This window comes from Parambassis ranga, chromosome 3 (genome assembly GCF_900634625.1).
Source record: "Parambassis ranga chromosome 3, fParRan2.1, whole genome shotgun sequence".
Classification (NCBI taxonomy): domain Eukaryota; kingdom Metazoa; phylum Chordata; class Actinopteri; family Ambassidae; genus Parambassis; species Parambassis ranga.
Genome location: NC_041024.1, coordinates 13324918 through 13341072, shown reverse-complemented (window position 1 = coordinate 13341072; position 16155 = coordinate 13324918). Strand labels below are relative to the sequence as shown.

The window sequence follows — 16155 nt, the reverse complement described above, 5'->3', positions numbered from 1 at the left end:
GTTTCTCCTCTCCGAACACACACACACACACAAACCTCTTTATACACAAACTGGCTACCAGCAATGGATGCAGTCCACTAATGAGGATGAGCTCATCAAGGCATCTGTATGAGAGTTAGCTACGTGTTTGGAGAGATTATTTCTCAGCTGTTAATATGACTCTGATGCGGCGACCTCTGTTTCCCAGCAGACTGATCATGAAAAGTTGTTTGTTTCCGCCTGTCGGACAACTCACACAGGTGTGAGAAGAGATTCATCAAGTTGGAAATTCTGTGACACTGATCACACAGCAGTCTATAGGAGCAGTCCCTCTTGATTTCACACTCATTGATGTTGTCTGTGAAAGTTCCATATGGTAGGAATCCAGGCTCGGTTTTTGGAATTTAAAAAAGAACATCTTTAGAGTTTAACAGCTTTTTTTTGGGGGGGGGGGGGGGGGGGGGGGGGGGGGATCTCTGCTGCTTTTAACTGACTGTAAAAATGCCTGTAAAGTAGGCAACAGCAAGCAGTCATTACATAATACGGATAATGCTCTTTGTAGTGTATGAAGCCTAAAATGTCTGTGCTCATACTGTGTGATGTACATTGACTTTGTGAGGTTTAAACTGTGAAACCGGATTTAAATTAATTTGTGAAAATATTTGTTCAAATGAAAATTGTGCTAAATATATAATATAGTAGTATTAATATTGCATTAGATTATTCTCTACAACTTCTCAAACTGAAGCTTACATTTCTTTTTGGTATGTATATATAATTAAGTTTGAAGAATTTGTATTTTTGTTTTGAGGAAAAATTTTACTCCAAATTTGGAACGACACAAAAAAGGAAGTGTCAAGGATTTATCAGGTCACTGGCATGTTTTTTTTATTTCAGAGTAATTGCATGTGTACTTTTTAAACGTATTAACTTTTTTGCAATTGATTATAATAGCCTGAAAGAATGGGGGTTTGTGTTTTGCCTGTAGGCTTGTGTGTGCTGTCTTGTGCTTCTCTGGTTCTACCGTCACAGCACCACAAAGGCACTGCAAACAGTTAGTCATCTGAGAACCTGTCTCGTCAACCCGTGAGCCAACAGCCCTGCAGCAGTTCTATCATGACACTGTAAACTTTTTTTACATGCTCATCCTCTCTATAAAGTCGAGGTGTGCTGCAGTGGACGATTTGCTATGTCTCATTTACTAATGCAGAGACCCAACAAGGCATTATTCAATTTTCCATAGTAAAATAGAAAAATCATTTTACTTGATTAGGTTAGTGTGTACTCACAAGTTAATAAGTAGTAGTAAACATGCCATGGTGTTTGCGAATATTGCATCACATCTGTGTGTCAACAAAGCATGTTTTTCCTGAAATTATGCAGGCACCCTTTTCCCGGCAAATAACAAAAAGTGGTCTTATCAGATATGACATTTAAAACAATATTAGATTCATTTATTTATGTAAACTGTATCAGCTAGGCTGTGTTTCCCATCAGTTAACAAGACCTCTGAATGTTAATAATCCCTGAAGGGGAACATCACAGAAGACCCTCTGGAAAAACTCTAAACACCCTCTCTTGCTCCTAGATCCTGGTAGATATTATTAGCTGCTTCAGCCTGTGCTCCTTCCTCAAATGCCCCATACTTCACCATCTGTTTTAATCCTCTTGTTTTTGTCAGCAGCATCATTAAATGAACTTATCAAACTACTTCTGAACAATCGAGGTAAACGGCAGACTTTGCCAAGAATGATAATCTGTATTTATTGTATAAACACAGTGGAGGAATGTGGCTGGTAGCTTGTTGAGAACAGCATGTGGATAAATACTGTAGCTCCAGTTTGCTATACAAGTATTTGTACCTGTGTTAGATGTGTTCTTCATCTACATGTATGTCAGGCAGAAAATGATTACTCACAAACTACTGCAACATCTGATTGAGCTCATGTTATTGTCAATACATACATAACCTTGATGTTAAATAAAACTAAAGGTTAATGGGTAAGAGTAGACAGAATGAGTGCTGTGGGAGACATGATAAATGGGGGAAACAATAAGAAGAGAACACATAATGACTGTTTGGCAGAAAGGCAGACCAGCTGTGCAAACCCATTTTCAGGTGTGTGGGGGCTGCTAGAGCTGCTGTATGTTTTTTAAAAAAAACTGCTTGTTACATCAAGCTGTCACTGTGCCCCTGCCCATTCACCACAGTGAGCAATTAGACTCCAGTCTCATTATATAAACAAGTTGTTAAACTATTTTAGAAGGCGATATCACTTATGCACGTTTAAGCCTCATTTCTTTCAATTTCTATCAACTCACTGATGCATAGACAAGTCATGGTAATGCAGTACCTTGTGGCAACCTCAAACCAAATGCATCAATCTTGTCATGATTGTCATAGCTGAATACGTAGCAATGGCCTGAAATTCACAAAATCACCAGGCCCTCCTAATGTTTGTGGCTCAGTATGGAAAGCAGTTTGCTATCATTTTATTGCAGCCCTAAACCCCTTTCCAAATTTGTCTCCAGACATTGTTTGGCTCTTTGTAAAACATAATTGTGTCAACAGCCTCTGGAGATGAGACACCAGACCTTTTGATACGTGCCTTCCTACAAGGTAAATTTGGCAGGCAGGGAGGGAGCAAACATGCAAACAAACCAGCAGACAGTAATTTTCCACTGTCGGTAACCGTGCATTTTAATGAGGTTGATGGATTAATGCCTCACTTCAGCAACAGGCTGGTAAAGCCTGTTCTTCTGTAACAGTGACTAGCTTATCGCATCAGTAGTAATCGCTCACAAGACCCGATCCTTCTCTCTCCACATCACATTTCCATCTAAATGTCTGTGCTGTAAATGGCCTTTTTCCCCAGTGGAAAGCAGTTAAACCCCACAGAAACAATGTGGTCCTGAGATTAAGTTGTCGAAAACATAAGCTCTTAAGTGTTGTTGCTGATTGCCAGATGATGATTGAGCTGCGGGAAAGACATTTAGCAGTACTTGAATGGGCTTCATTTTGGCCAGTGAGGGGAGGGAATGTGTGTGTGCATATGTAACAGCTGAGTTGTTTTTAAGGGGAGTTGACCTTTGTTTCTGTCCATAGAAGCATCTGTTCAAGGGTTTTAGCAATAGAACAAATGTATGTTTTTAAATTTTGCTTTTGTTCCTTGAGTTTAGTATTATTCTTTTTCACTGAATTGGTAGTTAAAAAAATTGTCCTTGATTATAGTTTTTTAGTTTGATTTAATTTAGACTTTTTTTTTTAAGTACTTTTCATTGCCGAAGAAGAGTGATGGTGTTCCCTTCCATTTGCTACTCAGCCTTCAATTAAAATAATAAATGCAGGTTGCAGCCATTGTAATATTCTTAACTGGCATGTTGTAGGATATCAACAAATTAGCCTAGCTGCACTTAAGCTGAAACAGGTTCTCTCCAAACACTGGCTGAAAGGATCTTTTGACTTGTTTTATTCAAAGTTGCTTAATGGACTCTGCCACCCTCCACCCATGTCTTTGATCACTGTCCAGCCTCTCAGGGTCCTATGTGGGTTGACACAATGGACTTGCTACCTGCTTTTATTCTCCTCTTATTCAGAAACGGGACTGTAGGTAAAGCTAATGCCTTTGCATGTCAGTGTTTTATCCCCTTTTAATTCATTATTTCTTTCTTTGGTCCTGTTGTTTAATGGTTTTATACACACACACTTACATAAACACAGACCTGTGGGTTTTGTAGCCCCACCTCTTGAGTTGAGTATTATTCTAAGTATGTCCTCCCTCATGGTTATTGCCTCCGTATTGTCCACAAGCTTTGTATGCAAGGCCTTTTTGTGTCAGCCTGGCTGGAATCGGCCTGTTTACTGTGATTGAATGGGAGCAAAGAAGGTTGGAGTACTGAGCTGTGCCTCTTTTAGAGTGAAGGAATGTTGCAGTACATACTGCAGTACGTTCGCTTTGCATCAGCCTGATCTGGGACACAAAACATCCCTTACCATTGACAAATGTGTAGATTTCTTTCTTTCTTTTTGTGCTGAATATGTATGTTTCTGCTTGGAAAATGTATTTAAATAATACATTTTCTAATTATCTGAGCTTATGGAGGTAACAGCACCCAAGTACCTTTTATAGAAGTTTGATAGGTTGACTGCTAGACAGATCTCATAGACTGCAGACAAAGCCCCATTTATAGGGTCTATTAAAGATTTAAAGCTTGGGTCATATTAGATCTAATGAAAGTATTTTTATATAATGTATCACAATGATTGTAAAATATGTAGTAGAATACAAGCTAACCCTGAAAAAAGCAACCTGTAGTATTTCAACGAATAAATGACTTAATTTATTATTAGGGTGTAAAATAAATTCTCTCCTAAATAAGAGAGAATGTGTAGGTCTATTGAGCTGTCTTTCTTGTCTGCTGTGTTTTCAAGGGGTTTTCATTATCCCTGACAACCTATTTTAAGAATGTCACGCTTAATATTAACAGCCTCAATTATACTGTATTAGCTGAGTGCAGTGGATTACCGTTCACATATAGGATTTATATTGGCTAAGTCGAAGTCGAGATGTTGATACAAGGAACTGAGTTTTTTTTTTTTTTTTTTGCCCAAATAAAATAAGGAAAGAGCTTCATCTCCATAAGCAGTGTGAGCACTTCTCATGTCGCTGGCAACTGACAGACCATCAGCCTAAGTAGTCACCACAAAACGAAGAGACAGCCGGAGCAGAGATTGTTATATCATAATAAAAGTCAGACGTGTCTCTGTCACATCAGTATTATGTGATAAAATGATAACCACATGCATTATTTGTTATTATTTGTGTTGCCCTTGTGTTTTTACTGGCTACTGCTTTGTACACAACTGTTCTGTCACTCAACACACAAATAAATGCCATACTTTATTTAAGCTTTGATTATATATAGATGTATTATAGAAAGATATTTTGTGTGATAACTGATCATACTTGTTTGTGTGCCTAGGTCTTTGGTGATTATTACCACTTCCGGCATCGCACTGTGGTGAAGAGATCACTGTCAGATCACAGGGGGACACAGGTCCGTCTAGAAAGTGATCCCAAGGTAAGAGTTCCTGTCACAGATGAGAATGGGATTTTATTGTTTAAGTGTTTAATTGGGAGAAAGTGTGTGAGTGTGTGGATACATATGAGAAGTAAAGGTGTGAGTTTAGTTGGGCTGAACAACATGATTCTTTTTTTCAGCATTTGATCATAAGCACCACTCTCTAGATCCTTAATTTCACCAAATTTAATTTCAGGCACCTTATTCACTTAGTTATTAACTGATCAGCACAAAATGAGAGACAGTAGAAGATGGTAGAAGCAAAGTAAAATACAGAAGCTCACAGTCACCAGAACCAAAACCCTAAGCCTTCATTTATGTATTTTTTAATGGCTGTCTTAGAGTTGTTGTTTTTCCCTTTTACAGTACCTAAGTGCTCCAAGGTGAAGCTGGTGGTTCTCCCCAGATATATGCACCCCTCTGTGGACCTAATCCTTCATCCTTGACTAATTTGAAAATTCACATTTTTGTATTTTCAGGCTGTTTGAGGTTAGTGTTAAAATGGATCTGTGCCCTGCCCAACTGGGAAGGACAAAGGGAAGAGTGTGAAATTAACATTTATAGCTGTGAGAATTCCAGGGGGTGTGCAGCTGAGAAAAGAGATATAGGAGCATTTTGATGGAAACTTCAAACATAAAAAATTATACAAATATTCAAAACAAACAGGATTTTTTGAACGTTACCTTTTTTTAGTATCTTTGAAATGCTCTCGTTGTTAAAGTAAATGCAACTGAAACCATCTCTGTAATTTCTTGAAACAACATTAACACATTTGTATTCTGATTGAGCCCGAGTATCATCATTACACTAGAGAATGTCAAAGTCTGTTACAATAGTTTGGATAAATCTCCATGCAAACACATAAAAGTGCATCTGCAGAAGCAACACATGCTTCAAAACTTGGGTAGTGCCTGAAAAAGGTTGTGAAACCTGCCTTATCACTGGCTATGCTGTGTATCTGTACAGTACAGGTGCACACTGGGAATAAAGCAACATTGCTGGGTGTGTTTGTGTATATGTTAGAACTGGTCCACCTCCCTCTTTGGGATTTCCTTTAACACTGCAGCTCCATTTCCTGTTGTTGAATTCCTCATTTCCCACAGCACCTCTTAAAAAGTGGAGTGGTAAACTTTCAGGTCCTCCGGTCTGTTCAGGAAGGGTCCGTCAGCGTATACCAGTTTTTCTTTTATTCCTTTGTTTATTTTATCGAGGGTGTGATGCATATTCTGCCGTAACTTGCAAGTTTTGCCAGTCCCCTCCACTTCTCGTCCATATAAACATCAATACATTGCTGTAGCTGTGCTGCAGCTGGCGGTCTGATCAAAGCTTTTAAATCAGCAGATTGTTGCTAATATGATTCTCATTTGCATCAGCTGCATTTTTTTTCAAAAATATTGCAAATACATTTCCCTGTCTGCAGGTTTTAAACTGGTTGAGATGAAGCCTGAACAAAAGGCTCAGTAAACTCTCTTTGAAGAGTGTCTAATTACTGACAAAAGCACCTGGACCTTTGCCAGATCTCAAAGGCAAAGCCCCGTTTATAGGGTCTATTGAAGATTTAAAGCTAGGATCTTTCTGCTGCCACCATCCACCAGTTCTGTCTTAATCTGTTGTTGGTTATGGTGGACAGTTTTATTTTGTATCAGTGGTCATGCAGGAATAGACAGACAGGACGACTTCTAGAAATGTTTCTAGTTTAACCATTTAACCATGATTTGTTTGGTTTATTGTGAGTTTCATCACTGTGGTAAGAAAGGTAGCAGCTGTAGTATGAAATAATACAGTATAAATGTCACTGATTGGTAATGAGGCTTTATTTGAGGCTTTCATTTAGCCTCACAGGGATGCTGTGTTTGTGTAATGAGCAGGACAAAGCAGTGGGTGGGCAGAATGAGTAGGGTGGGGATTCTATTTGTTGGACAGATATCATTCTCCACCTAAACACGAGCCAAAACACTGTCTGTGAACATTAGCTCTGCACTGGATCGGTCTGGGCGTTGGAGATAGACACAGTTTTTCATTTTCAAAGCCCATTTATAATAAAAATGCTGTTTGTCAACTTCAGGGATGCTTTGTGCTCTGTCACAGACTATTAAGTAGTTTCAAAGGAATCCTAAAATGAAAATTGCTATATAGTAAGGGGGAATGTTTGTTGTTATATTCCTGCCAAAGTAAGAAATCTGTTTGGCTGTGAAAGATATGACTTACTTGGCTTCTTGCTCCTGTTTATTTTCAGCACCAGTATGTTATTCTTGCACAGTGCTCCTGGAATTGTGTTTTAAAAGCAATTGGTGAATGATGTAAGTTGTCATGATAAAGATATATTTCTGTAATCCTGCTCTATATGCACGAATGTGTGAATAGTTTGTAAAAACACATTTGCCATGCTACTAATCTTTGCCATAATTTCCTATATGTATTCCCTAATGCATTAATCAGTGGAAAACCAAGCCTTTGCTAGGTTTTGATGGACATTTTCCACAACTCTGTGTGACACAGAGATGAGTGGTTGTACAAATTAACAGGAAATAAGTTGTGCCACTAAAATAAAGATGCATAGCTACTGTGCTGAAGCAAATCTGCATGTTTGCTGTAAGTCATAGGACTATGACTACGCAATAAGATCTGACTGCTACTAGGTCAGACAGTAAAAATAGAAATTTGAATCCATTGTGCAATGTAAAAGTGGTTTCTTCAACCAAACAGAAGTGGCAAATGCCTTTGCACCTAGACATCACCTAGTGCACTACAAGGCAACCGTGCCTTGTGTGAGGAAGATATGCCCAAATCAAAACTTAATTGAAACACCAAAAAACACTAAACCATTATAGACACAGTGCAGTCCAAGCAGACTCAGCCAGAAAATGTTCTACAGCAAAAATTTAACCTACTTATGTGTGAAACAAATGTGTGATTGGAAACTAGATATGGAGCTGGAGAAAGGGAAATTGCATACTGCCTGATGTTGCAGAGCAAAAAAAGCATGGCAGTCATATTGCCTGAAGACTAGTGTAGTCAGTAACAGATGTGCCTGTCTGTAAAGATCATTTTAATCAATACAACCTTTTTCTTTAAAGGAAAAAAAACATTATTAAAGGTTGACAGAAAGAAGCCCAGCAGTCTTTCTGTGGCTTAACTGCCCTGTCAGTCCATTACATGTTCTCTATCCAATTAGATGGTTTTATGATCTGAAACACAAGGGACCTGAGCTGCTAAAATGTCAAAGAATCAGTTTAAATCTGATATCATTTGATTCAGTGCTGTAAGAAACAATATTGAACTATTTGTGGTTGGTTTTGATCCTAAAACATTTTACTGCACGATGTTAGACTTGATTTATTTTCTTATTGTTACCAAAGTAAAATGCAGAAGCACTAAAACGCAGACATTTCTTTTTCTGTATACAGGAGATAAGATTTCATATCTTCCATCAAACTACAGTCTAACAGCACAAGCACAAAAAACGTCTCCACTGCCAGTTTCCTTTTTTTAGACATATTCTTAATGTATTTTTGTGCATATATATGAAAACTGTCAGATTCAACATGGTGTGAAAGTGTTTTTTGTTGTGTTCATTGTGTACAGATGGCATTCACCCATCCACAGAATGCACATGACTGTAGGAGGCCAGCTGAATGTGTTTGAAATCCCATAACGTTCATCTGTCTTTGTCAGAACTAATATGCCATTTAGCTAGTGTGTTAATTGAATCACTCCCTAAGTGCGCCTGTGGCAGATAACGAAGCTGTCCAGTTTTAGTAAAAGTGTCACCACTGCACCGCACAGTGCCGACCTGGTCTCCCCTGTAGGAATCGAATGAATCCTGGAATAAGTATCTTCTTCACTTAGATTGATTGAACTCACACAGAAACTTCTTAGCTCTTTGAAGTGAAATTATTCCATTATAGCCTTTTTTTTGTCAGTGTTGAACTGGTATTGCTTCAATGTAGCAGTTAATGTGACCTTCATTACTTCTTTCCTCTTTTACTCTTGAGTCTCTAGTGATCTGTCGAGGCAGGGAGAGAGGTGGGCTGTGATTTCGTTGTCCTTCACATCAGGTGCTCCGTCCTTGCAGCAGGCATTTCCCCATCTTCTGGCTCTGACATATTTTTTCTGTTCTCATCTACCCAGGCGTTTTGCTGTACAGCAAGCACAATTCTGCAGAGGGAGTACGATGCAGACTTATTTTCAGTGTTTGCATTCTGCTACTGTCAACACTTTCTGCAGGAGCTCTGACATTATGAAAACCTTTCTCCAACTGGGTTGTGTTATGTGTATCTTCAGTTGTATGCTTTTAGATTGCATCCATGTTTAGGTGGACACTAAACATAATAAATCTGGGTGCATGCAATTTCACACGAACCAGAAATTTTAATTAGTCCCAGGCTGCTCTGGAATTCATGAGCGTGTCTCATTAGTGAGAAGTCCACGATGGCCCTGTGCCTCTAATCTCACTCTGTCTGCTGTCGTCCCACTGAGAGTTGGGATCTCTATTAATTCATTTGACATAGTCACACTCATGACCAGCACATAATTGTTTCTTGTGCTGTTTTTTTGATTGTGTTGAGCAGCAGTCGTTTGCTTTACTAAACGCTTCATATGTTTGTCCCCCCTTATTTTAGGTGACATGGGCAGAGCAACAGGTGGTTAAAAGGAGAAAAAAGAGAGATGTCTTCGAAGAACCTTTAGATCCTAAGTTCAAAGACCAATGGTACCTGGTAAGTATGAACACTGCTCAATAAAAAGACTGTGTCAGTCTGTGTAACATAATTCACCACTGCAGCCTGGTAAAGCATTTTATCTGCTCAAAGTCAATACAAGTAATTAAATTTGAGGCTGTGATGTCTCTGCGGAGTCAAAAGACACGCCAGTATGAATCCCAGGCACCATGTTTGTGTGGAATACTGGAATGTTTCGTCTTATTTACCGAAGACAAAGTAGAAGTCTTGCCTAAAGGATTTAGCTTTAGCAGTTATTATAGGAATATTCTTACATAAACAGAGTGCCTTGGAATTGACAGATTACTTTAGTCTATAACAGCACAGCAAGAGAGCAGAGTGAAAGACAGGAGTCATTCATCTTGAAGGGCTCTTGTTTTTTTTCTTGATTGACTTTTACATTTGACTTGAAGAATGTCACTGATACATTGGCCTGTTTAAAGCAGCAGTAACAACTCCTAAGATATTGTGTTCAGCTCCACTCTTGCTTCAATTACTGTGAGGTTGCTTTAGGCAAAATAAGATTCATGTTGATGCAAAACAGACTTGCATCATGGACAAAAGTCTGGTTGCAGCAACGGTTGTAGTATATTCTGCCGAGGTCAGAGTTAGCTGATAGTAAAACCAGGTAACCACTTTCATTTATTTGGCTGTTTTTGTATTTAATCATAAATTTTTTGCCCATCACGGTTCCCTTTTGAGTTTGTCAGCATGATCATTTTAAAAGCAGAGATTCCTGCTGAGCTGCTTTAATTTGTGATATACATTTTGTGTGTTTTTTTTTTTTGAGGTGATGTGTAGCAAAGATTCTCATGTTGCACCAATGTTCTCGTCATGTTCTGTCTTCACAATAAATCTAAGCCTCATTAAAACTGAACCTAGCAGGCCAGGGAGGACTGAGGGTGGGTCTGTTGGCAGGTTGTCCTTGATGGACAGACGCTAATGGTCAACATCTGCTGCTACAATGATTATTTAATACTTGTCTGATGTTTATCTAAATAATGATCTTTTTTCATCAATAAATCACGAGCATGTCTCAGAGAGCCATGTGTTCAAGATGTCAGTGCGTTGAAGGGTTGAAGGAATGCTGATGTTAAAGAAGAAGGAAATGTACTTACTTGATGAATATTCAAAATGAAACCTTGCACATCAGACTTATTATTCACTCAGTGTTTTGAAGCAGCATTGCAGATCACAGCTGCCAGTTTAAATTGATTTTCTTTGTGATGGTTATGTGTCACTGCCATAACAAGGTTGAGAAACAAACCTAATCTAATCTTGTTTGAACTGCACTCATAGGCCTAAAATGTGACGGGAAAATAATAGTAAAAGGTTGATCAAACACATTATGTTTTAACAGTGCTCTGTGAAAATATGAGCTTTGAACTAGTTGAAAAGCCAGATATGGCTTTTGACCAAAGGTCAAGTTGAATGTCAGAAACCTATCAAAAGCATAGAAAATCATTACCGTACACCGTTATCCTCTTGACATTTGCGTTGCTTGATATTAATAATATATGTAATAAATTTAGCTGTGTTAGGCCTACTGATGCTTTCAAAATAGAGACACTTTGCTACACTACAGTACTGTCTTCTCCTGATTGATAATTTTCTCATTGTAAGAGTATGGCCAAAATCCAGTCAGCATCACCTTTTTATGGATGTTTTCATTGAAAGCTTGGTCTTTTCTTAAATGTCCTTTTCTGTAAAGGCGTTGGCTAAACGCTAACTCATACAATATTCTTAGATCATTTAATTTCACCTTCTTTATTCGTCTCCTCTATCCTCAGTACAACAGCAACCACCGTGACTTGAATGCCAAAGCTGCATGGCAGTTGGGCTACACAGGTAAAGGTGTGGTGGTGTCCATCCTGGATGATGGAATAGAGAAGAACCATCCTGATCTGATGCAGAACTATGTGAGTGTAAATCTCAATTAGCTTGTTTAAAATGAATGAAAAAAGTATTAACTAAATTGAGTTCAGTCTTAAGTGGTTTATATGTCTCTTTACAGGACCCAGATGCCAGCTACGATGTGAATGATGGTGACCCAGATCCTCAGCCTCGATACACGCAGCTTAATGACAACAGGTAGGAGTTTACACAGATAATAATTTAATTTTCACTGCTCTCTTTGTCTTTTGGCTGTTCATGAAACCACCCACTTAGGTTTCTGTAAATGGCAGCTGTGTGGGAAGCATGTCAGGACAAAATTGCTCTCATTAATTCACCCTCCTTTGTTGTCTGATCGCTGATAACTGATATATAAATAGGACTGTAGCCGTTTTCCATCTACTGTTAGTCTTGGGGCACCGTGTATGAGATCAAATCTAATTAAAGACTGCAGCCTTTTCCCAATGAGAATTCAATATTTCCATCATTTGTATTATTTACTTTCTAATATGCCAATCCCCCATCACACCATAGTTACTAGATAGTAGTACTAGTAATAGTTACTAGTTTTATACTCTTAAACAAACAGGCACCATCAGGATACTTGTATACTTCACCTAGATCGATTCTAAGATTAAGATACTGTGTGAAGTCAACAGCTTTATTGCAGTGGCATCTTTAGATGGCATTAGGAGTTGTTTACCACAACCATAGTGATGTCTCTCAGACAATTGATTGAATTAAGTTCATCAGCATTAATGAAACGGCAAATCTCTTGGCTCCCTTCATTCTGACTACCAACATTTATTTGCTGTAATCTGCTTTATGTAGGCCAGTGGCCTAAAAAGCTTTTTAACTTGAGGCTGGCCAAAATTACTGCTGATAGGCAGATAAGATTATAGTTAGGCGAGGATAAAAAAAAAAATCAAACGTCCCCAACCAAGACAGAGGCCTTAAGCTAGATCTATCAATATAAACGCACAGAGAAACAGAGTGATCTTAACTGTGAATATGCTTATGTGTATTAGCACCTTAAAGGCTTTGTCAAACATGCAGGGGGTGGAGACTGATTATCTAGAATTGTCTTTATACTAAAACCACACTTACAGTTCAAAGCAAAAAAACAGGGAAACAAAATATGTTGACCAGTCAAATGTTTGTGCCAGGGCCAAAGCTGTTAACATACATTAACAAAACTCTAAATTGTGGAATTTCTTGTGGAAGACTGTGGGAGAACATCTCTTTGGTTCAGCTTCACATGGCCAAAATCTATGCCAAGGCACGCTTAAGCTTTCCTTGCGGCTGATGGTGGCCCGGAGCCCAGCTAAGACACTTGCTATTGATGTTTCCTGCGTTTTAGCTGCACCTCTTTCCAACCCTTGCTCACCTCAGCCCTTATCTCTTGCCACCCAGCTATCCAAGTCTTACTTGTGGCTGGACCAACTGAGAGGAAGGATATCTGTATGTGTGTGTGTGTGTGTGCATTCATGTGTGTGCAAGTGTTTGTTTCCCTCGGTTTACAGTGGAGTTGGTGCAGATGCATGTGTAAATAACCCGTGGGCGGGCATGAAACTGCGTCAGGTTGTGTAAGACTGTAAGTGTCTGTTCCATGCAGAAAGCCCAACTCTGTTCACCTCCATAAAGCTGTCTTTCTTTCCCAGCATACGAGCAGCAGTGAGGACCATTCACCCCTCATGTTTATCTAAACCAGCATGTGATATAGATGTTTCCCTTTCCAGGCTTTTTTCTGTCTCGTATCAGGACGGTTTCCAAATGTGCATTTTCTGGATTAAACCTGGCTAAACTGGCACAGAGTGCTATGCAGAAATGTGCTGTTCATTTCCTCCTGATTTAGTGCAGAACTATTTCATTTGAACTATGACAGTCACGATCACCTAATTAAGTACAATACACATGCAAAATTAGATTAGATGATATTCATTTACCAGCAAAGAAATATCTGAAAAATCTGTTTAACAGTACTGCAAACAGAAAGCTGATTAATACCAGACCTTACTTTATTCTCCCTCTGTAGACATTTACTTGATGTTTCTCTCTTTACTGTGCTCTGTAAACATCACCAGACCTTTTGTCCTGTAGGCCAGCTCATTAGTAAACCAACAGAACCATTACCAGACCTAAAAATGAGCAGAGCAAAAAAAAAAATGTTTAGATTTACCTTGGAGGTTCAGTGGAGCCCAGATTCTAATGAACAGCAAATGCCACCATCTTCCATGTAAATGAAAGATGTTGTGTGCCAGAGCTGTAATATGGATAAGGATGGGGACTTCGCATAATAAGAGATCGATGCAATGTCAGACGAGAAACCTTGTATAGGGATGCTTTGATTGTGCTTTCTATGGAGGTTAAACATAATGTTGAATCTTACTAGAATATTCAAGGTAAAAGCTTTGTGCTGAATTGATTTGTATTTACTGTGCTTTTCCATCCAATCTTTGACTTTCTAAAGCACTGATTTGTACATAAAGTGTAGTGAAACCAAATGTATCACTTGTAGTGATAAGTATGAGTTGGAACTAAACAGCAAATATAGCCATCTGCATTAGTGGTAGATCTTAATGAGCCTCCCTGGATTTTGTTTGTCACAAGTTATAGGGAATACTTTTCTTTTGCTTATTTTGCATAAACAGTTCATATTCATCTGTGTGACAATATGATGTCTCTTTAGAAAGTCTCCAGAGGGAAGCAGTTTAAGTTCTGTACAGTGATGATGCTTCTGCCAGCTGCATGTATGAATACTGATCATGCTGTTGGCCTCTGGGCCTGCCGCCAACTGTGGTTGCTGTAGCCCGAGTTAGACTCTGCGCCCAGAGTCTGCCATGAGGCTTGCTCTTGTTGGGATCAGAACAAAACAAAAATCATGTGTAATTGTCCACTGTATCAGATACAAAATGTATTTTAGAGTTTCTATGAAGAAGATGCTTTTATTTTTCAGTATAGTTTTCAGTTATAGTTTTGTTAGTAAGTGTAACATTGTTCGTATTACATATAAAGACATAAGTTAAGGAAACTATTTTTTTTATTGCAGACAATGTGGTCACACATGATAAAGAGCAGCACTTTTACTGTTCTTTTAACAAAAATAAACCAATATAACCACCAGCATTTTAGGTTTATTACAATAGATGATCCTTTTCTTCGCTGAGGGTGCAGTTGAAAGTCAGGCCAATTATTCACTAACACGGGGAGTCCGCCAGTGTGGCAGTGAATCTATCAGGCAGATACTAGAGCGGTGATAATTAATTTGTGTGACTTGCTAACAACTGATTGAACACTGCTGCGCTTGTAGTGACAGAGATGTCTTTGTTCCTGCACAATAACTGGGAGTGGTTTCACTGAAGCACTTCATGTGATGATCTCCTGCTCTTTGGCGTCACCTCTTTAGACTCCTTTCAAAAACACTGAGGTTCAGCCCAGGTTTGGTTTCATGTGATGTCATGACAAACCTAAAAAATGATCGAATAAAGGACAGTCAGTAAACCAGCACTCATGCCTTTAGTCATGTCTTGCTCTCATTGCCGGAGCATTGGTAGCTCCCTGAGGCCAGCCCTTGTGACCTAACATCCTGCTGACAGATGAACACACAAAGTTTCTGATTATAATTTGAAAAACTCTGCATTTATGGATTCTGGGCTTTCACATGGGTTCAATTAAAATCTTACCTTAATAATGTGGCCTTGATAGACCACATAATTATAAGATTTAACCTTGAAAGTCAAACATGTTGATTAGATTCATTCAGGGCTGTTGTGCTCACCTAAAAATTAATATTTTAATGAAAATACCTTTTATGCTTTTCCTCTGTAAATCATGTTGAATAAATACAAGTGTGCATACTGCTTTAACAAATAGAATTTACAGTGTTTGACCTTTAGCTGCAGAGTTTGCCACATTTTTATTGACCTTAACAGTGAGTGGGAGCAGTAAGATACTTTTTGATATCCATTATATTATTTTATCCCTCCCAGCAAGATCACTCCCAAAAACCTGGATAGAAAAATTGTTCTTATATTAGGTTCAGAAACCAAAAGCTTTGCCTCTGCAAGCAACATTTTAATCTTGTCTGCCCAGTTAAGTTACTGTAATGAATATATTGGGGAAAGGTTTGGGAAAAGGTTCGGGCCTGTGCATGCCTGGTATTCTGTTGCAGACACCTTGGCCGCTTTTTATCAGCTGCATCACAAACACGGATGCTGTAAGACATAAAGACTCCAAAGTCAACAGACTGGCACTTCCAGGAATGCAGTGATAAAGTTCTGTGAAGAATCGTCAGATGACGTGTGTGTGTGTGTGTATGGGTGTGTGTGTTAATATGTATTTATTTCTGTGTCTCAAGGTGTTTTTATTAATCAGCCATCAGACTCCTCAAGGAGTGGTTTATCTTGGTCTCTTGTTTCCATCTGTATGAAGGCCTTGTTTCCATCTGTTAGGCATGGTGCTAGGGTTAACTGTGCCCTCAGTC

The 16155-nt window shown here is 38.7% G+C and overlaps 1 protein-coding gene across 3 annotated transcripts in view; it reads left to right on the top strand.

Annotated features, from left to right (window-relative positions):
* Positions 1 to 16155, top strand: part of furina (furin (paired basic amino acid cleaving enzyme) a) — a 59343-nt gene that overhangs the window by 23834 nt on the left and 19354 nt on the right. For all 3 annotated transcript variants that reach the window (XM_028402790.1, XM_028402791.1, XM_028402792.1), the window contains 4 exons: positions 4963 to 5061; positions 9684 to 9779; positions 11570 to 11698; positions 11794 to 11870. In XM_028402790.1, the coding sequence (XP_028258591.1) occupies positions 4963 to 5061; positions 9684 to 9779; positions 11570 to 11698; positions 11794 to 11870 (401 nt within the window). The remainder of the gene's footprint in view (positions 1 to 4962; positions 5062 to 9683; positions 9780 to 11569; positions 11699 to 11793; positions 11871 to 16155) is intronic.